This window comes from Malaclemys terrapin, chromosome 10, assembly GCF_027887155.1.
Source record: "Malaclemys terrapin pileata isolate rMalTer1 chromosome 10, rMalTer1.hap1, whole genome shotgun sequence".
Lineage (NCBI taxonomy): Eukaryota > Metazoa > Chordata > Testudines > Emydidae > Malaclemys > Malaclemys terrapin.
The window spans coordinates 4,189,503-4,209,706 of record NC_071514.1 but is presented as its reverse complement, the minus strand read 5'-3'; the positions used below and the strand labels follow the sequence as shown (position 1 = coordinate 4,209,706).

At 48.2% G+C, this 20,204-nt stretch overlaps 1 protein-coding gene across 1 annotated transcript; it reads right to left on the bottom strand.

The window, feature by feature from the left end:
• Nucleotides 1-993: 993 nt before the first annotated feature.
• On the bottom strand, nucleotides 994-18,702 carry CLN6 (CLN6 transmembrane ER protein). The gene is made up of 7 exons (XM_054042060.1): nucleotides 18,528-18,702; nucleotides 14,942-15,056; nucleotides 13,808-13,906; nucleotides 10,640-10,828; nucleotides 10,477-10,532; nucleotides 8,252-8,374; nucleotides 994-4,163 (listed from the first exon to the last, which is right to left on the bottom strand). Exons 1-7 carry the CDS (start codon nucleotides 18,608-18,610, stop codon nucleotides 3,875-3,877), a joined length of 954 nt encoding a protein of 317 aa, XP_053898035.1. The 5' UTR covers nucleotides 18,611-18,702; the 3' UTR covers nucleotides 994-3,874.
• Between the last annotated feature and the right edge of the window lie 1,502 nt (nucleotides 18,703-20,204).

Here is a 20,204-nt window from a genome sequence, read left to right as displayed (position 1 = left end):
GAGGATCGATCTGTTACGCAACTTCAGCTATGTACATAATGTAGCTGAAGTCGACGTACTTAGATCGACTTACCGCGGTGTCTCGACTTACCGCAGTGAGTTGACTGCTGCTGCTCCCCCATTGCTTCTTGTCCTATCCTTGTAACAACCTTTTATGTGCTTGAAAACCATTATCGTGTCCCCTCTGTCTTCTCTTCTCCAGACTAAACAAGGCCAATTTTTTCAATCTTTCCTCCTGTGTCATGTTTTCTAGACCTTTAATAATTTTTGTGGCCTTCCTCTGGACTTTCTCCAATCTGTTCACATCTTTCCCAAAGTGTGGTGCCTAGAACTGGACACAGTACTCCAGTTGAGGCCTTATCAGTACTGAGTAGAGTGGAAGAATTACTTCTCATGTATTGCTTACAACACTCCTGCTCATACCGTGAGGTTCGCTTTTTTTGCAACAATGTTACCCTGTGGACTCCTATTTAGTTTGTGATCCACTACGACCCCCCAGTTCCTTTTCTGCAGTACTCCTTCCTTGGCAGTCATTTCAATTTTGTCTGTGTATTTGTGCAATTGATTATTCCTCTTTGCCTTTGTCCCTATTGAATTTCATCCGATTTATTTCAGACCATTTCTCCAGTTTGTCGGAGATCATTTTGAATTCTAATCCTGTCCTCCAAAGTGCTTTTAAGTCCTCCCAGTTGGTATCATCTGTCAACTTTATAAGTGTATCTCTATGTCACTATCCAAATAATTTATGAAGATATTGGATAGAACCAGACCTAGGACCGATTCCTGGGGGATTCCACTTAATATGCCCTTCCCGCTTGACTGTGAACCACAAATTTGTTAGTCTCTAAGGTGCCACAAGTACTCCTGTTCTTTTTGCGGATACAGACTAACACGGCTGCTACTCTGAAACCACCACTGTGTGTGCTTTTCCCAACCAGTTGGGCACCCACCTCCCATAAAGGACAGAACTAGTTCAATAACTACTTCCAGCCATACGCAAATGCTTTTATTTTGGGGTTCGTTTTGTGGAGAACACTTCATTTTACACTTGGGTTGTGCCACACTAGGGTGTAATACGATGTGACCGATATAAATAACAAGGATTTAGCCAAAGAATTCCAGGAGGTAAAAACCAGCTTTAGTTCAAAAAGATTCTGCACACATATTGCATTAAGTGTTCACTACCTGAGTATTAGAAGAGAATGAGTGAGTTGTGTTACAAAGGACATAAGGAGCTACCGACACCAGACTGGATGTAGCATGCAAAAATAATGGAGGAACGTGGGTGATTCACCAAAGTCAAGTACATTCTACACTTACATAGACACTGTCCACTCAAGGGGTCATTAGATTGTGCTTGACAAGCTGCCAAATTCAACTGAAAGTCTGGCAGTCGCTGAACAGGCCTCATTTCAGGTTGCCTGAAAAGAAATGCAGAACCTTCCCAGCTGCCAGGTACAAGAACTGACTTCTGCATCTGATTCTTGCAGGTTTGCCCACTTAAAATCACAGCGTTATCTGCAAGCTGCCCCGCCAGCAAAATGAGTCTTCCTTCAGCTCTGCGGAGCAAGGACGCTGCAGAGACCGACCCTTTGGTCTGAATCCTGCGCGGCACTGAAGATCACCAAGTCTCGCCGCTACCAGTGGATGTGGATGGCGCTCGGAACCTGGCAGGATTGGCGAGCCCCGTGCTGTGCTGAGAGGGAGGGGAATATGCTAGAGAATTGGCAGATATGCATCGACGTCTGTCTCGGCTGCAGGTAGGTTAAAACCGGAGCAGGGCTGGGTCATTCCTGCTTTATTTAGTTAAAGGCTTCCAGGAAGGGAAATCAAAGTCTGCATTAATACTGTATATCCTGAGAGTGAGGAAACGAAAGTAGGAATTTGGGTGGGAAGGGAGATTAAAAGGATCCCTGGCCTAGCTCTGGCTACTCCGGTCCTGTCCAGAGACAGGAATCTAGTAAAACCTATTGGTGAAATTCTCACTGAGTCGAAGCAACGCACTTGGCCAGCTAATGTAGTTGTGACTATCCTGACAAGTTACAGAGGGCTACGGGGCAGGCGTTTCCTCAAACCCAGTACTATTTTTAAGCCTATAGTGACGTATTGTCCGTGGGGAACAGCTGAAGGGCACCTGCCAATCAACACAAGCAGAGTAAGCAGGCAGCAGTGGGAGAGGGGAGGGGTGCAGACAGAATCCTGCTGCAGCCCCAGCCCCCATAGGAGGTAGGACCTTCAGCCCCCTCTCCTCCCCTCTGGGGGATGCCATGGTCTAGGAGGGAGCTGAGAAAGAAACCACGCCAGATACCAGCGGCCTCCTGCCTGGGAAGAGGAGTGAGAGGAAAGGAAAGACCCAGGAGAACAAATGTGTGGGGAGCAGCTGGGCTGGGGGGGAAAGACTGGGGTGAGGGGGTGGAAATAGCTTGGCGAGGGAAGGGTGTGTGAGCCAGGTCATTAGTGCAGGGAGGAGTTTTAACTCTTTGTGCAGGCCCCCCTAGCCCCCAGTCCTGCCTAGCTCGAGGTGGTCTGATCAGTCCGTCCTGCCCCTTGTTGCTGTGGTGTTAGCAGGTCTCCCGCTCTGAGAGTGTTCAACACAGTCGCAAAGTCCAAACCCACAATGGGCAGGGGGAACTAAAGCCAGCCCGCGAGAGTCCCCGTGCATGGCGGCAGGATCCCGGGGGCGCTATCCCTTAACTCCTAACCTGCTGGCCATCCGTGATCAGAAAAGCCGTGAGCCGCCAAACGCGTTTGCTCTTTGGTTCCTGGTTCATGTTGGGGAACGGGGGAGGGGGGTGTCTGCTTTAAAGCAGCTGGGGAATGTGTAACTTACTCATGCAAAGATGCTTAGTTTCACTTTCTCAGTTAACATTCATTGTGCACAACTGCAGACCCTAGTGCATGGGTGGGGGTGGGGAGAATGTGCCCATGACCCCCGGTGTAAGTGGCACTCACAGTTGCAGCCCCTATTCCAGGCTGGAATAGCAGCTACCAAGCCCCATGCGGCCCCTTACTCAATGCCTTTGTGTATGTAGTATGGGAGGTGGGGATGAATTTTGCCCACAATGATCCGTGCCAAGATGTTGGATCGCTCGGCTGTGCCAGGCTCAGAGGACGAGTTCTCTAAAGCAGGGGTTCTCAACCTTCACTGCACTGCGACCCCCTTCTGACAACAAAAATGACTACACGACCCAGGAGAGGGGACCAAAGCCTGAGCTCCTCCAAGCCCCCGCTGCCCTGGGCGGGAGGGCCAAAGGCAAAGCCCGAGCCCTGCTGCCCTGTGCTGGGGGGAGCCAAAACCTGGGGCCTGTAACCTGAGCCCCTGCCACCCAAGGCTTCAGCTTTGGCCCCAGATGATGGGGCTCGGGTTTTGGCCCTAGACTCCAGCAAGTCTAACGCCAGCCCAGATGACACTATTAAAATGGGGTCCCAACTGCTGCTCTGAAGTCATTGCATGGCATGTTTCCAGAAGTCCAGGAATGAGAGCCGTTCCCCCGTTCAGCTCAGAAAGGGAAGGCTGGGGGGAAATGCCCCATCGTGTGCTACATTAGGACGAAGTTTTATGGTACAACAGGACTATGCCATTCGGGTACCGACTGGAATCTCAGTGTTCCCGCCAAGGTCAGTTACATACCTGCACTCAACGCAAACTAGAACGCGTCAAAGGGCAGCTTGGGAAAGTAATTTACAACGCAGTAGTGCAAGTATTTCCCAGCAGACTTAACGCCTCCCCTCCAATTCAAACAAACCTCTGCCCCCGGGTCGGGTTAGCGAACAGCATGCGGTCCAGCTGCCATGGTCAGTAACTGATTTGAAACACACCCATATTAGGAAAAGCGAGAGATCTGTTGGCAAACCACTCCAAAGATATCGCCGCTTAAAAACCTTCCTTTGCCGAATGGAGATTGCTCAAGTGTAAGGTATAAAAGGCCCAGGGCTCTGGAATGTAAATGACGCCAGGATACTTCTTCCTGAGGATTTTGTCATTCCACAGCCAAACCACCCAAGCGCCAATTAAGACCAATGTAATAATGAAAGAGTAGAAGAGGAAGAGTCCATTGCTGTCCAAGACCAGGCCTTTCCGTTTCTGGTGCATGACTAAAGCCATCATGGCAAAGAACGTAAAAATGTAGAGGATGAAAATCTGACCTTCTGTCACAAGATACCTACAATGCAAAAATATCATTAGTGCCCTGTGATCACGTAGTAATAATAATTCTTAGCCCATCTATAGCTATTGATGGATGAAAAGCACTTTGGGGGGAGACTTGGGACTTTCAGTGGGAGCTGAGCAGCTACCTGTGTCTTGTACCTTTTGGAAAATCTTCCCCTTTACCAACATTAATCCTCACGGTAACTGGTATTATGTACTCCTGGGGAAACTGAGGCAGGGGATTAAGGGATTTCCCCAGAGGAAGTCTGTATCAGAGTGGAGTATTTCTGGCTCCTAGTCTCTGCTCAGACCACTGCCTCATGCCTCTTCCCTATATTTCATACATGAACAGATGTTTTCAAATAAACATTCCCTCATGCAGCCATTGCAACGCCAGGAACTTGACAGTAACTAACCAAGGTGAGGGAGAGTCCGAGCCGCATAAATTCTCAAAGGTAAATTTTAAAACTCTTTCCACCTTACGCACCTAGAGGGTTTGTTCAGCCAAAATGAAACTTAGCTGCAGGGCTGCGTCTTTACATTTGTCAGGGTAATTCTCAATGTGGAAATTAGAAAACTATATCTTTTAAATCTGTTTTAATAACCCAAAGTTGTAATCGGTACTATAAGTAACTCAATGTGTTTGCCCACCTTATTCAGAGTATGGTTTTAAAACTGGCCATCTCTCTTCCCACCTGACTAGATTCTAGCTTCAACATGATGGATAAGTGAGGGTGAAACGCGCAGGGCAGAAGCTGATTGGCTGGGAGGTTCAATAGGACACTTTATACTTGGGACTTGTCTAGACTAAGGAAATTGGCACCACTGTAACTATATTACAATAAAAATATCTCCTCTTATATAGCTTTACAAAGGAGATACCGTTCACACCATTTACAGATGGGGAAACTGAGGCACAGAGCTGGGAAGTGGCTTGCCCAAGGTCCCAGGAAGCCAGTAGCTGAGCTGGGAATCCTGAGTCCCAGTTTTACTCTCAATCCACTAGGCCCCAGTGTTTACATCGTGAGGTAGTCACTCCAATGCAAACCCCTGATGCAGATGTGCTGCACCTCTGCAGACAGATCTTGCCCCAGTGTGATTTAGCAGAGCAGATCATACCAGTGCACCAGACTTACACTGGTGCATCACGTATACACGAGGATTTGCACTGCTGTGGTCTCATCAGTGCAAAGACCCCAGGATAGACAAGGCATTAGCAATTGTAGAGGGTCGGGCCACTAGAGGTAGAAGTTTATTTTTTAAAATGGGTGGCTGGCATTTTTCATGAATGCCATAAATCCAACTTTTTTTTTTTTGGCATTTATAGTGCTCCATATCTCTCCTATCTAGTCATGCCCTGTTTCTTGGTGTGAATCAATATGATGCTATGTACTACGGTCCAGGAGAGACTTAGTGATGTCAGGAACGTGAATCAGGAAAATTGGAAACTAACTGGAGGCTTTATAGAACAGTTATTTATTAACAGATCACAGTGGGACAGGCAGGACAGAGCCAAACCAGAATCATAAAATGGGTTACTGCTTACTGAGATCTGAACCAAAAAGGGAATTGGGAGGAGGGAGAAGCGAAGGAATTAAGCTCCCCCTGGCTTTAAATCTTTTCCTTTCCTAAATACACATAAGAACATGAATTGCAGAACTCCAAGCTGATGTAGTTAAAGGAAATTAGAATGGGGTAACTGAGTTGGCTAAATCATTAAGCTGATTTGACTATAAAAAATTAATTTAGTGTATGAAATACAATCTTGGCAGGGGGCTGAGATCTGGATAAGAGAACATAATCTCTGAAGACAAATGACAAGCTGCTTGGCGGCCATCAGGGAAAGCGTTTGGAAAGAGGAGAATAATGAAAATGGGAAATAAATAAGCCCTCTCTCCAAAGGCTATTCCGGCTAAGGAGACAGAGCTGGAGAGCAGCATGCAGATGAAGGCGGCTTGATTTATATATTAAAAAGCCTAGATGACTGATCACAGGGGATTTCCATTATTATAAATAACTTAAAATAAGGTTGCTTGACTTGCACAGGAGAGGTGAATATTCCTAGAAGTTGCATGGAATACAGTGCGCTCCAGGCTCTACATACGGCAAATCAAATCAAGGCAGAACATCCGAAGTCGAGAGATCATAATATCTCACGTCAATACTCCTAGGGGATGGTGAAGTAGCATTCAGTGTTTTTCATGCTAACCAGGCAAATTTATGGTGTAGGCTGGAATCAGCTGCTGACCCGAAAGTCTGGTATAGTACATGGGCAACGTCTCAGGGTAACGGTGTACAGCAGTGGGAGGAGGTCTCCCAGCCTGGCTAGACAGACTCATGCTAGCATGCTAAAAAGAGTTGTGTGGACACTGCAACTTAGGCTGGTGCTCGGGTTCTCAAGCCCCCCTAATGCCCCAAAGGCCTGCCAGCCTGAGCTGGCACGGCCAAGCTATTGTTGGTGTGCCGGTTTGAGCCTGTCTAGCTGGGCTGCAAGGCTCACTCCCAGTGGCAGGGCAGCCAGACCCTCCAGGGGGAGAGATGGTGTATTTCGGATCCCAAGTGGTGATGCAAGCTGCCCTTAGGAAGGAGAGGTGACTGACCGCCCGCTAGCTCCAAAGCAAAGGTTCTGATGCAGAACGCAGGCCCCGGATGCTGAGTCATTTGTTAAGCTCCTCCTGGCCAGCTCTGTCTGCCAGAAATGCTGACTTCTCCGTGGCATCTCATGGTAAAGGAATTTTCATTTCCCCCACCGCATCCACCAATTTGCTTTTCCCACCAGAGCGCTGAACAGTGCCTGCCCCAGAGCCTCTGTCCCCAGAATAGGTGGTATGAGGTCCACCAACATGCCTCCAACCCCGCTCTAGGGGGCACATCTCAGGCCGAGTGGATAGTTTAGGCTCCACATCTATTCATCCCTTGGCCTCCTTGCTAAGGTGACTAATGTAGGTACCAACTGATGGTGGTTTTCTGAGTGGTATCGATGCCGGTTCCCTCAATGAATTGGAGGGAGACACGTAGGGGTGGCTTTTGCTCATGAGCATGACTCAAGATTGCGACATGGGGCAAGAGGTTCTGTAGAAGTGTCTCCTTGTGGGTCCAGTGGCTCCGATGAATTGCATGAAAATGCTGGCTCATGGTGAACTAACATGTAGATGAATTACATTTATGAGAACAGCCACTGCTGCTGAGTTCATATAGGCTGCCCCCTACCTTTCCCATAGAGTAATGAAGATTGGCCTGAAAACACACAATGGCACCACAGAAGGTGACAGGGAGGAGCTGGTGGTTTTGGCAGCTGGGGACTGGGCAGCTATGGAGGGTTTGGAATTGTGGATAAGCACATTAACTGGACGTCTTTTGCTAAAATGATCAGCAAAGGCCATCCTTAGGTTTCAGAGACAACAGTCACTGAGAAGAAAAGGGCATAAATAAAATGTCAGCAGTGTCAAGCAAGATTTTCTTTTTTAAATAAAGGTTTTAATACTTAAACTGAGGGAGAGAAAGAGATTTGATATCTATCATAATGAGTTCAAGTATTTTTTTACATGGCTTAAGCAAGATTTGTTTTATTCTTTGAGTGGTAAAAATTGTGCCTGCGTTCCGTTGGTGTGTATAATACATTAATCGACCTTTATTTTATTTTTATTTTTGAAAGTAGCAGGGGGGAATCTGTCTCTCTCTTGCAGGATCGAAGGTTTTTGCAGGTGGGAGTGGGATAAAAATGCAAGAAACAATGAGAGAGTGCGTAGGAGTGGGATTAAAAAAGCAGTCCCGTGCAGGGCTCTTGTTCACACCATCCAGGGGTTTGATAACTCAGGCAGAAGAACTGCATCTATTCCCATCTGGATCAGAGTTGAGAAGTTTTCTGTGCAGCCATAAGGGCTACCAACTTAAAAAAAGGTTTAGATTTCGGAGCAGTAGATTTTATGGGAAAAGTTCCACAATCTCATAGAGAGGCGGTTTTACTTCTGTAGTGCCAGTTACTGGACCAGCTAGGTTCCCATTATCTAGTCTCCGAGTCATGTAGTCACTTGTGTCATTATTCAAACATCCACTAGTTTTCTATGTCCCTTACCTGTACCTGGAGCTTAGCTAACTTACCAGTAATAAAGGCTGCTTGGCCCCGTAAGGAGCAAGGCGGCTAATGGCATTCTGCTCTCTTCTTGAATGGGTGTGAAGCAGCCGGTAAAATATATAAAGAGTATGAGAAAGAAAGGAATATACCTGTGCCAGGAGAAGAAAGCTGTGGTCAGGTCCTTAGTAATGAAAACCCCATTCTAGCATACCAGCTGGAGACCGACATGGGACTCCTCCTTTCACAGGGTACGTCTAGACTGCAAACCCACTCACGCAGCAACTCAGAGCCAGAAGCTACAGACATCGGCTGGTGGGGCTCGCGCTCGGGGGCTAAAAACAGCCGCGTAGACAGGGCTGATGAGCCGTTCTCCATGTCGGAGCCTGAACCTAGTTCTGAGGCTTTTCACAAGGGCTGAAACCCTTTACTCTGCAGCTACAGGTTGGCCTCAGATCCGGCTAGCTTCAGCTAATTCCCTCCATCAAACCTAGCAATCCTTTTGGCAAACCAAATTAGGGAGGGAGGCTAACGGGGGCCATTTCTGGTAAACCCATGAACTGGCCAAGGCCTGTGCTGAAGTGACTCACTGGAAACTCTGCACCACTGGGAAGGCCCGGTCTGCATTCAGGGTCATGCTACTGTGCTGATTGTATTGCTACAGCCCTGTCTGTTATGGTCACAGCTGTAGCCACAAGATTACAGCTGTGCGGATAAGAGATGCAAAGGGCCGGGAACGCCTCGCACTGAGCTATTGTGTGTGTGGGGGGGTGCAAAGTGCTTTCAAAGGAAAACAGACTTCCTTGCCTCTAAAGGACAAGCAAGAATTTGCTGATTAGTAAGGGATCCAAGTTCCCCATCTAACACTTGCATTGTTTGCACTGTCTGGCTTGATAGGATGCGTAGGGACTTTATTAAAAAATTGAGCCATTTGGAAAGATGGCATTTCAAAAGCTGGGCATCGCCAGTCTGGGGTTTAAATGCACTGAATGAGCCTCGGTTAAGGGCCAGCTGACTTGTGTTCCCTATTAAGACAAACTGAGTTTGCTTCACAGATCCAGCCCTAACTAGCACTGCAGGGACGTGACAATAGCTTGTGGGTGAAAGTATTTATATTTGCAATGTCCAAGGAGACCTCATGCCATTTTGTAGTAGAGACACTATGGGATCCATGCTAAAATCCACTGCCGGGATGAAATGCACACAGAGCAGTGACCGTTTCCCTCACTCGTATCTAGAGCCCTGCAAATCCGCAGGGATCCGTTTGATATCCGTGGACCATTACTGCAGATACGAGCGCAGATGCGGATACACATTTTGTATCCGCGCAGGGCTCTGACGGTAAGAGTAGGTGGACAGCTGTGAGGAGCCGCGGCGGATTCTCCACCTCCCCTGGGTGGAGGGCCTGGGGAGCAGAGACAGGGTCCGGGGGCTGCTTGGGCCCCATGACCAGGGCAGATAGAGGGTCTGCCGCGGCTCCCCACAGCTGCCCGCCCGGCTCTTATCGTAGTCGGACTGTGGTTTTGAGCCACCCCCTGGCCGGAGTCGGGTTGGGGAGACCCAGCTGAAAGAGCAAAGTCCAGCCTTATTCACTAAGGGGTACGGCAATTATAAACCGCAGTAGGCCTGTGCCGGCCGCCTCAGGCTGCGGGACAGTTTCATTGCTGGTCAGACTTCCAGGTTCAGGCTGCAGCCTGAGCTCTGGGACCCCTCCCATCTCGCAGGTCCTAGAGGCTGGACTCCACTGGATGTCTACACTGCTATTAAACAGCCCTGCAGCCCGAGCCCCGGAAGCCCGAGCCAGCCGGCACAGGCCAGCCGCAGGAGTCTAACTTCAGTGTAGACATGCCCCAGTAGGACACTCCTTGAGTGGAAGAACCTTGAAAGGGGAAAAAGAGGAGAGACCGCGAGCCTGCAGAATGCTGACTTGTGCCTGCAAGGATGTTCCTCATCCTGAGAGCCCTACACAGTGCCCCTTTCAAGGGCTCCAAGTGCTCATTCTCCATAGATAACAGCCTGGCTCTGAACAGAGTCCTCCTGCTGTCAATAGCACCGAGTGGTCTGGAATTGTGGACGGGGAAGTGACCGGGACACAGCGAAAATGGCTGGGGCAGTTTTCCAAGGGGATGACTTGTGCTACTGGCACCTGCTCTAGGAATGTACTCTAACCAGGTCTCCTAGACTGTGCGCTTTATCGACCAGGTTTACTTCCTGCTACGTTCTGCGGCTATCAGACACGCTGTAAATCACTTACCACATTGAATGCCCTAAGTATTCATCGTAGTAGTACAGCAGCTCAAAAGAATCAATCTGCAACGGAACGAAGCCGGGTTAGAAAGGCGTGCGGGGGCGGCACCACAGTATACAAAAAACAGGTCGTTTAAAACAAATGCTGCTGCACTCCCAAGCGTCCTTACCAGCGTCTCCGGCTTGAGGTTTTTGATGATTGGGTTCTCTCTTACGGACAGATGGTGCTGGTACCCGCTGAAAATCAAACGGTGGTTGACGGAGTCGCCCACCAAATGGATGCTCGCTCCCATGACGAACACGATGATGCTGACGTAGACCACTGATCTGGGCAGGGTCTTCGGGGACCTTTCAATGAGCTGCAATTCAAGGGGCTGGTTAAGGGTGTCTGAACCAGGAAGCAGAAGGTAGAAACAGAGGGGAAATAAAACATGATCGATTCTAGCCACTGTAAAATGCCAACTTTAAGTCTTTGTCCCATCCCCTCCCCCCCAAAATCATCCCCAACAAGCAAGTCATTCTATACAACGTTGCAAACTGTGTGTCGCCTGAGCAGATCCGAGCCAGGGTCCGTCCAGCCCCGTATCCTGTCAGATGCTCCCCGGAGGCATTCCTTGCATCTTCTACTGGACAATTATAGAATCCCCTACCCAGAGGAGAAGCTGTTTCCTAACTTCCCCCATTGCCATATCAGGGATGCACATAGCTCAGGGGACCAAGAAACGGGTTTTACTGATTTTTTTTCCCTATAAAAATTGTAAATAAATCACCTTATTTTTAGCCTCAAACCTGACTGCCCGTCCTTAACTGCACCAGCACCGCGACTAAGTCAACGATACAAAATAGTACTCAACGCAATTGATTTATTCATCAGCCATGAGCAGACGCCTGATTCCTTAGAAGAAAAACGGATGTGGCTTTCTGTTGTTCCTGCTCCCAGTAGCATAACGATTCTGTCTGAAAGCCTCTTTGTGCCCTCCAGTGGTGAGTGGCACCTCCAGCAATGCTCCAAGTTACTGTAAGATGCTCTAACTCCTCCTTCAATTAGTGCAGACGTCTGCTGGACTATACCCTCTGCTGGAATGTGTTCTAAGGAGTTTGACTCATTTTTCTCTGTATTTCAGGTTATTAGTTGTTTCTGAAGGCGACGCTTCCTTTACTCTGCACTAATGTACGGGTAAAATCAAAGCACCATGTCAAATTGCTTGGTGACTTCAATAACCCTTTGTCACCAGTAGCCAAGCTGAACTTTATGGGTGAAATTCTCCTGTGTGTGGGAACCTGCCCACAACCATGTGTGTATTCTACTCAAGCTCTTATGGCCCAATCCCTGGGGTGGGGCAATCACTAGCATCTTGTGCAGGTCCTCTGCCTAGGGTGAATTTCACCCCAGAAAGGACAATTCAGTAACAGAAACTTCAGAGCAGCACGAACACCCCAAATTGGATTATCCGTGGCTTCTACAGCAGGGAGGCTTCTAGACAGACTGTATTAATTTGACCTGCAATGCTTTGGGACACTGAGGTCATGGGTCTAAATTAAAACATTGGTGTGACTGCAAATCCCACTGACTTTTGGAACGATTTCTCTTCCTGACTGAAAGCATTCTCGGCTTCTCTCTAGTGCTGGTTGAAGAGCTAAACTCTCCAGCACAGGTCAGTTCTCAAGACTAGTCTTGATAAGGGTGCTTCACATGGAAACACAGCTGATCGGCTCCACAGCTCTGGCTGTGTCCTCCTTCCTAGCTTGGAAAATCAGCTACAATGGTCTTCTGCCTGCCCTTTTCTCTGCTGCCAATAATAAGCTTCTGAGCAGAAGTGTTTTGATAGTAATAATCAAGACAATCTCTTTTCAAAGCTTAGCTTTCAATTGATTTTTATAATGACTTTATGGCTATCCGAAAGAGGGGTTCAGAGGTGAGCAACACAAATAAGAGCCGAGCAAAAATCTTCCGTCCAAAGAGAGATGGAAAAGATGGGGCTGTAATGTAGAAGACAAATGAGAGATAAAGGTATACTGAATAATGAATGACCTAGAGACGCTGGGTTGGGCATTCCTAGTCATCCTTTCATAAAATTCCAAGAGGAAATCCAATTACACTGAAAGGCCAGAAAGTGAAAACTGATGGAAGGAAATACTTTCTCACCTAATGCTTTGCGACCCTATGGTACTCTCTGCCACAAGTTACCATTGCAGCCAAGAGCTTAACAGGATTCAGAAAGGGATTGGACATTGGTGTGAATAACACACATATCCAAGGTAAGGATTTAGAAAAAAATTTTTTGGAAGGGATAAACCCTTCACTCCAGGGCATAATTCAATTTCTAACTAATAACGGTGAGCAAGAAACTGCCTACTTGCGTGTTCTGACTAAGAGAAGCTTTCTGAGAGTAGAGGGCTCTTTACTGTAGCTGACAAAGACATATGATTAGGGTAACCGGATGTCTTATATAGGCACCTATTACCCCCGACCCCCATCCTGTTTTTTCACAGTTGCTGTCTGGTAACCCTACATATGATCCAATGGCTGGAAGCTAAAGCTAGAAAAATTCAGGCTTGAGATAAGATGCAAACTTTTCCCCATTTGGGTAATTAACCCCTGGAACAATTAACCTCTGGATATGGTGGATTCTCCAACACCTGAAGTCTTCTCTCAAGACGGGATGCCTTGAGTTCACCTAGAAGTTATTGGCCTGATGCAGACAGTACTGGCTGACTCTCTCTGGTTTGTGTTCTACAGGAAGTCAGACTAGAGCTAATCCTAATGGTCCATTCTGGCCTTAAATCTATGAAACCTTCCACTGAAACTTCTGATTTTGCCCACTGTCAGAGACAGGCTGCTGAACTCATGGGACCATGGATGTGATACAGTGTGGCACTTCGTATGTTCCTATGAACAGGCAGAGGAGAAACCAACCTAGAGGTACAGTTCATGATAGGCGGGGAAATGAGTAAGAATGAGAAGTGCTAGCCCCGTACAGTGATGAAAGGATCAAATCTGTCCCTGATCATTGGCCCGGGACTTGGACAAGTTACTGACAATGAAACCATTTCTACCCATCCGCTAAAAACATTTCTAGCCTCAGCAGGTCAGAAGACAAATGAACTTTACAGTTATCTCAGGCTGGTTAACGTCTTGTTCTTTAAAAGCCACCATTTTCCCCCCCCATAAGCATTTCAGAGTAGTTCTACCCTGGGTGGAACTGGCCTCTGGCAAGCGATTTCTGAATTTGCATACCCTCCCTAAGAATTCCTGCAGCAAAACCTCTTGTCTTTGCAAGTTTTGCCCATACCCAGTGTTTGTTTCAAAAATGTAACGTCCAGGCTTTGAGGTTTACCTTTAAAAGAAGAAATGGTGTAATAACATTGTAAGCCATATGGAAATAATCTCCTGCACTAGGTTTGTTTAATGGAAACCACTCTAAAGGTAGAATAATCTGAGGAGAGAAGAAAAACAAAATGTCAGTAAGCCTTTGAATACCTCGCCTGTAAGTAGAGCAGGCAACGGATTTAAATACAAGTATTGCATGACATTTCAAACTTATCAAAACATCTGCAGCCCACGGTGACTGCCTGAATGTTTAGTGATTGCGAGAAAGAGAATGAGTTTGGTCTGCAGTCACATCCCAGTTGCTGTGGCTTGATTTGTTAGCCAGCTGGCTGTCCTGGCTTTGCCTAGCTGTTAATGAAGTAAAGCCAGTTGCCTGTCAATTTTCCAGAGACGTTTTCTGATTTATATTAAGCCTCCCTAAAATTGGAGCTTTGAAATAAGATGAGAACACACTGCTCTTTCCCTCCTCATCCACTTACTCCTGCAACAATGCCAAAAGCTAATGCTGTTAATTTGTGTGGCCAGTTGTTAAGAAGCCCATTCAGAATCCATTGTTTATTTAGTACACGCTGCAGGCTTTCTGTATCCGACACTTGGGTCCTCTTCAATCATGTAGCCCAACAAAAAAATTACAGCTTGGAAGTGAAAACCCTTCAGCCATAATAGATAGATGGGATTTTTTTCTCTCTGACATGGCAGTTCCTGGAGGTGAGCACAATGTACTGTGTATTAGTGACGGATGCTGCCAGCCTCTCCATTTAATTTTGATGCAGGGAAGCTGGTACTGAGATAAGACCAAACTTCTGAGGTTTCTGCTCTGCTAAGTGAGCCGTAGAGCTAGCACCAATCATTGAAACTGCGGCAACAGCAATAGCACCATGATGACAATGATACGTAATCAGAGACCATCACATACCTCCCTTGAGAATAGAGAAGATGCAAGTTAAGTTGTTCTGGCAGAAGTAGGATTTAGACCTTGGGGTTCCAGTGTGCAGGGATAATTCTCTGTGCTTAGCTAACATAGTTCCACTAATTTTACCCACCGTTCCTTGGACTGCTCAACATCTCTTCCTTCTACATCCTCCCACCCTTTGCGTTGCCCTCAGCTGACCGGCACTGCCAGCTAAGTTGTCCTACTCACCATAGCTATTGGACGGCCAAAGTCCAACACCCAGTTCTGTAGAGTGAAGTAGAACCACAGGTCAAAATGAAACTGAGAAGTCTTAAACGTATCTTCATTCTTGGCTGACCCATGCCTATTAACGAGATAGGAGAGACAACCTCAGCTCTTTGTGTTTCCGGAAGGTCATTTTCTTGACAGTAATGCGAAGAAAATACCCTTTAGTCCTGCACTTTAAGAAGGCTCCATTTTAATAAGATAGGAACGGGTTGTGGAAGAGCTGGCAAAAAAATCTTGCCGTGCTGTAACTGTGTCCTCTATGTTGTATATATTGCAGTAGGACCACGTGGCTCCAAAGGAGAGGGAGGCTCCCTTGTGCACACATGGAGTGACAGTCCCTGCCTCAAAAAGCTTCCAGTCTAACTAGCCAAGCCAGACAAAGGCCTGGGCTACACTAGCAGGCGGGTTCGAACTAAGATATGCAACTTCAGCTACGCTATTCGTGTAGCTGAAGTCGAAGTATCTTAGTTCAACTTACCTGGCCGTCCTCACGGCGGCGAGTCGACCGCCGCGGCTCTCCCGTCGACTCTGCTTACTCTTCCTGCCGAGGTGGAGTACGGGCGTCGATTAGCGGATCGATTTATCGTGTCCAGACGAGATGCGATAAATCGATCCCGATACATCGAACACTGCCCGCCGATCTGGCGGGGCGTATAGAGGTACCCAAAGTGTGGGAATGGGAACTAAGAGATGGAGAGACCTACCCCAGAATGCCCCATAACCTGGTGGGTAGGGCAGTCCCTTAGGAGGTAAGAGACCTGGCTTCAAGTCCCTGCTCCACAGCAGGCAGGACAAGATTTTGAATCTGGGTCTCCCACATCCCCGCTGGGAGCCATAACCATTGGGTATTCTGGACACGCCCCAAAATTCCCAGCTTGTTAGCTCCCTGGCTGTCTTTATTGTGTAAGGCTCTGGTTGGTGTGCATTGCAGGGGAACACCTGCTTTGAGACTCCTGCGGGGGATGAGGTGTGTGTGTGTGTGAGCTCCAAGCAGTTTGTTGGATGGGGGCAGCATCAGGATTTTGCTGGCTTTGCAATGCCTGCCAGCAGAAGCCTAAGTGCCTAGGGGACTTTTAAGCACCACTGCTCAGCTGGTGCCCAATGTCTGACTTAAGCACCTAACCCCAGGTCACACAACAGATCACTGGAGAAGCTGGGACTGGACTCCAGGTTTACGGACACCCAGTTCAGTGCCCTGTCCCCTGGACCCTACTGCTTCTCTTCCGCTTTGCTGTGTGACACAGCTGAACTGCGCTCTGAGGAACAAGCAAAGGTTAAACTCCTTGGATTACAGGCAGTACAGAAATGCAAAGCACTATTCATCAAAAGCAACAAACTCTTGTAAAAAAAAAAAATGTACTGGCTAAAGATAAGCATGTATGCAATATTTTTTGGGAACATGTTTCTTTTAAGTGTCGAACTAAATACAACTATTTTTAAACTTTGCATGACAAAGCCTTACTATTACCACCCCAGCAATTTCTCTCCTGCAGAGGTGCTCACGCAGCTTTGCAGCCCAATGACACTCGAATGGCAAAAGAAATGGTGCGACGCTGGAAATGTGTCCACCTTAATTTTCTAATGTAGGGGTTATTGTTCTCTCCGTGTGCCTGTGCAAACTCCCGTTCTCATGCCTTGTGATCCAACTCCCCCTGAAGTCCTGGGAGTCTCCCCTTTGAATGCGACAGCGGGATCAGGCCTTTGTGCACCTAGAGGTAAACAGCAGCTTTACATGAATGTCACGGTTGTGAAACCTATTGCCCTTGAGACTGTTTTGAGAGATCAAATGCTAAAATATTATCTAATGTTGAAGCTTAGTTCTTAACAGTCCAGCTCACAATGGAGATAGCTTTTTCTTCTCTAAGGTAGCCATGGTCTTGTGAGACTTTGGGCTTGCCTACATGTAAAAAGCTGCAGTGGTGCTGCGGTGAAGACACCACCTATGCTGACAGGAGGGGTTATCCCATTGGCATAGGTACTCCACCTCCCAGAGAGGCAAATTCTCCTGTCGACCTAGAGCTGTCTATACCAGGGGGTTGGTCAATTTGACTGTGTTGTTCAGGGGTATGTGGCTTTTTTTAACAATTATCCTGATCTAATTTCCTAGCGTAGATCAGGTCTTTGTTCATAAAATGACCCATCCTTTCCATCCATTCTCCAGCCCGGCTAAGAGGTGCTTAGCTGAGATCAATCTGTACACTGTCTTTGTGTCACTAGATCTGGGGTACAGAAGGAGTATGGATCCTTGGGCTTGATTCTTTTCTTTGTTGCAAAATTTATCTGCCAAGAGCGTTCCCTGGACTGGAGGTGGTATCTGTATAAGAGATTTATTATCCACATAGTACCAGATTTCAGAGTAGCAGCCGTATTAGTCTGTATCCGCAAAAAGAACAGGAGGACTTGTGGCACTTTAGAGACTAACAAATTTATTAGAGCATAAGCTTTTGTGGACTACAGCCCACTTCTTCGGCTGCATAGTACCAGAGGCCTCCATGGCACTTTGAAGGTAAAAAAGTGAGCCAAGGAGTGAAATTTTCAAAAGCAAGTAAGCAGTTTAGGAACTTAAATCTTATTGGCACAAGTGACTACTTAGGCTCCTAATTCACATAGGTACTTTTCAAACTTTTATCTAAGAGCTCTAGTGCAAGGAAGGAAGATTTAATGTATACAGACAAGTAATGGTGGCTATTAGTTGGGAAGAAAAAGGCAGGAGGGGAGAGGTCAGTAGGGTGACAGAACCAGAGGAGGGGAAAGCACAAGGCCCTTTTAGATTTACTTTTGATACTTTAAGAGCAGAAGCGAGGGGAAGGTTGGTCTAGCTTCATGTGTAATCCTAGGCTGGCTATAGGTAGGGTGCTCTGTGTGATGGTGGCTGTGTGTGTGTTGGGGCAATGCCGGAAAGATTATTTGGGGTTCTTTGGGAGGAAGGGAGTGCTGTTTCCTCCCCCAGGAGGAGAGTATTTTCCTGGTGGATGAGGCAAGATGGGAGACACGCAGAACGGGAGGAATCAGTCAGACCCTGGGGACTATAGAGAGTGCCCCTGATTCAATAACCGCTACTAAAGTGCAGCAGGGCCTGCACTTCTGCTAATCAGAGCAAGAGTGAACCAGACCCTGCTTTATTAGCCCACTGCCCCATGAACCCGCCCGGTTCGTCTCACCGCCCGCAGGGAGGGCAGGGCCGTGTAATGGGGCAAACATTGCTACTGTGAAGAATTTAGGAGGAGGGGGCTCGAGAGCCATTTCCAAAAGGGGCACCGACTTCTCGGCCGGGGGGCTACCAGCGAAGGTAGCAGCGCTGGTGGCAGCTCCACCCGTCCGGTCTCGGGCCGCCCGGTCTCGGGGCGCCCGGCCAGCTCCACCCGCCCCTCTCCCGGGGCGCCCGGCGGCTCCACCCGCGCATCTCCCGGGGCGCACGGCCGGCTGCGCCCGACCGGCTCCACCCGCGCATCTCCCGGGGCGCCCGACCGGCTCCACCCGCCCTTCTCCCGGGGCGCCCGGCCGGTTCCACCCGCCCGGTCTCGGGGCGCCCGGGGGACGCGCTCACCTGCCCTGGTAGAAGGACCCGCCCGGCTGCTGGGAGCCCGGGGCCGCCGGCGGGAACTGCCGCCTCCGCGCCGAGCCCTGCATGTGCCCGTCCGGCCCGGCTCGCTGGCCGCTCCGCTTCCCGGCGCATCGGGCTCTGTGCGCCCGGGAGCCGCCCGCCCGCGCCCCGCCCCAGAGGCCGGGTGACGGGGCGGAAGCAGGGGAAGGACAAAGAGAGGCGGGGGGATGACGCTGGGTGGCCGGGAAGCAGGGAGGGGGGAGCGGCCGGGTGAAATGCAGCCGCTGCCTGCTCTAGGATTGGCCCCCGGGACTCCTGGGTCCTGTCTCTGGCTCTACCGCTACCACAGAGCCAGGCTTCTCCTGCGCCCCATTGCCTCCCCTGTCAAGTGTGGGGACAGTCCTGCCCTGGCTTGGTACAGCGCCTTGCAGCCTGGGGGTGGAAGGAGCCCGGGGTAAATGTTCTCTGGGGCTGACTTCTCCTTTCCCGCACGTGCTTCTGGCCCAGGTTTTGTGAGGCTGTTTTACAAAGTGCAAAACCGTGACCTTGGCCTAGGTGGATCTTTGGGACCCGGGTTTCTAGCACCGATGTAACTCTGGTTTGAAAATGACATTTCATGGTCGGGTGGGTCAGAAATATATTTCCAAAGAAGAAAGGAGCCTTTTACATTGTCACTAACCTCGCAGGTAAATACCCACAATAAGACACAGCCCCTGCTCTAGAGAGTTTATAGTCTACTAGGTCCTGCTTTGAGCAGGGGGTTGGACTAGATACCTCCTGAGGTCCCTTCCAACCCTGAGATTCTATGATTCTATACTTTGATGTGACAAACAAACAAACAAAACTTGAATTAACTAAAATGATCATCTGTCATCACCCCATCATTCACAGAGTTGGCTGGCTGCTTAGCACTGCTGTGTGTTTCTCAATTGTAGGTCTGCCTGCCATGCCCCTATCCAGATGTGCAGGGTGAAATAATAATACTTAACTCTTACAGAGCGCTGTGCTTTTCATGCTCATAGGGCTTTACAAACCTTAACTAATTAATCTACATTTGTAAAAGGGCAGAGTAAGGCTGTAATATTTTCTGCCTTTATGGTGTACAGAAATCTGCTGAAATGTTCATCTTGAAATCCAGGTCTGGTTTGAAGAGGGTCTATGTAAAAATGGTAGCTTCCTGCTCACTAGATTTGCTCTTTGTGTCATTTCAGTCGTATCTGCTTGTGGTGCTGACTAACATTTTGTTTTCACTACTACTTACCTCCTGTTAGCCCGGAAATATTAGCTATACAATACAGCTGTGGGAAAACGAGCTGGCTTCTGTTCTGACTCATGTCATCGGCTAGAGCGCAACGTGAAATTCAGACCCCAAGTGGAATTTACAGGCCTGGCAATTAGGAGATTTTTTTTCAACTGTAAATCGAGCAGATCTGAGTCTTTGAGAACCAATAAACAGGGAATCCCATGATGTCATTTTAATCACTTTTCAGATTAAAACTACAAGTCACACTGTTTTATTGGACCAGCTTCTGTTAGTGAGAGAGACATGCTTTCGAGCTACATAGTTGGTCCAATAAAAGATCCCTCACCCACCTTGTCTCTTGAATGTCCTGGGACTGACGCAGCTACAACAACGCTGCATAAGTTAAGCTTCGTTCATTCAGAAATTCAAGATTAGGA

Coding starts and splice junctions, on each gene's coding strand:
- CLN6 (XM_054042060.1), bottom strand. CDS start 18,610: ATGCAGGGCTCGGCGCGGAGGCGGCAGTTCCCGCCGGCGGCCCCGGGC. Junction 10,829..13,807: donor CACCATTTCTTCTTTTAAAG/GTAAACCTCAAA, acceptor CTTGAATTGCAG/CTCATTGAAAGGTCCCCGAA. Junction 10,533..10,639: donor ACCTCAAGCCGGAGACGCTG/GTAAGGACGCTT, acceptor GTTCCGTTGCAG/ATTGATTCTTTTGAGCTGCT.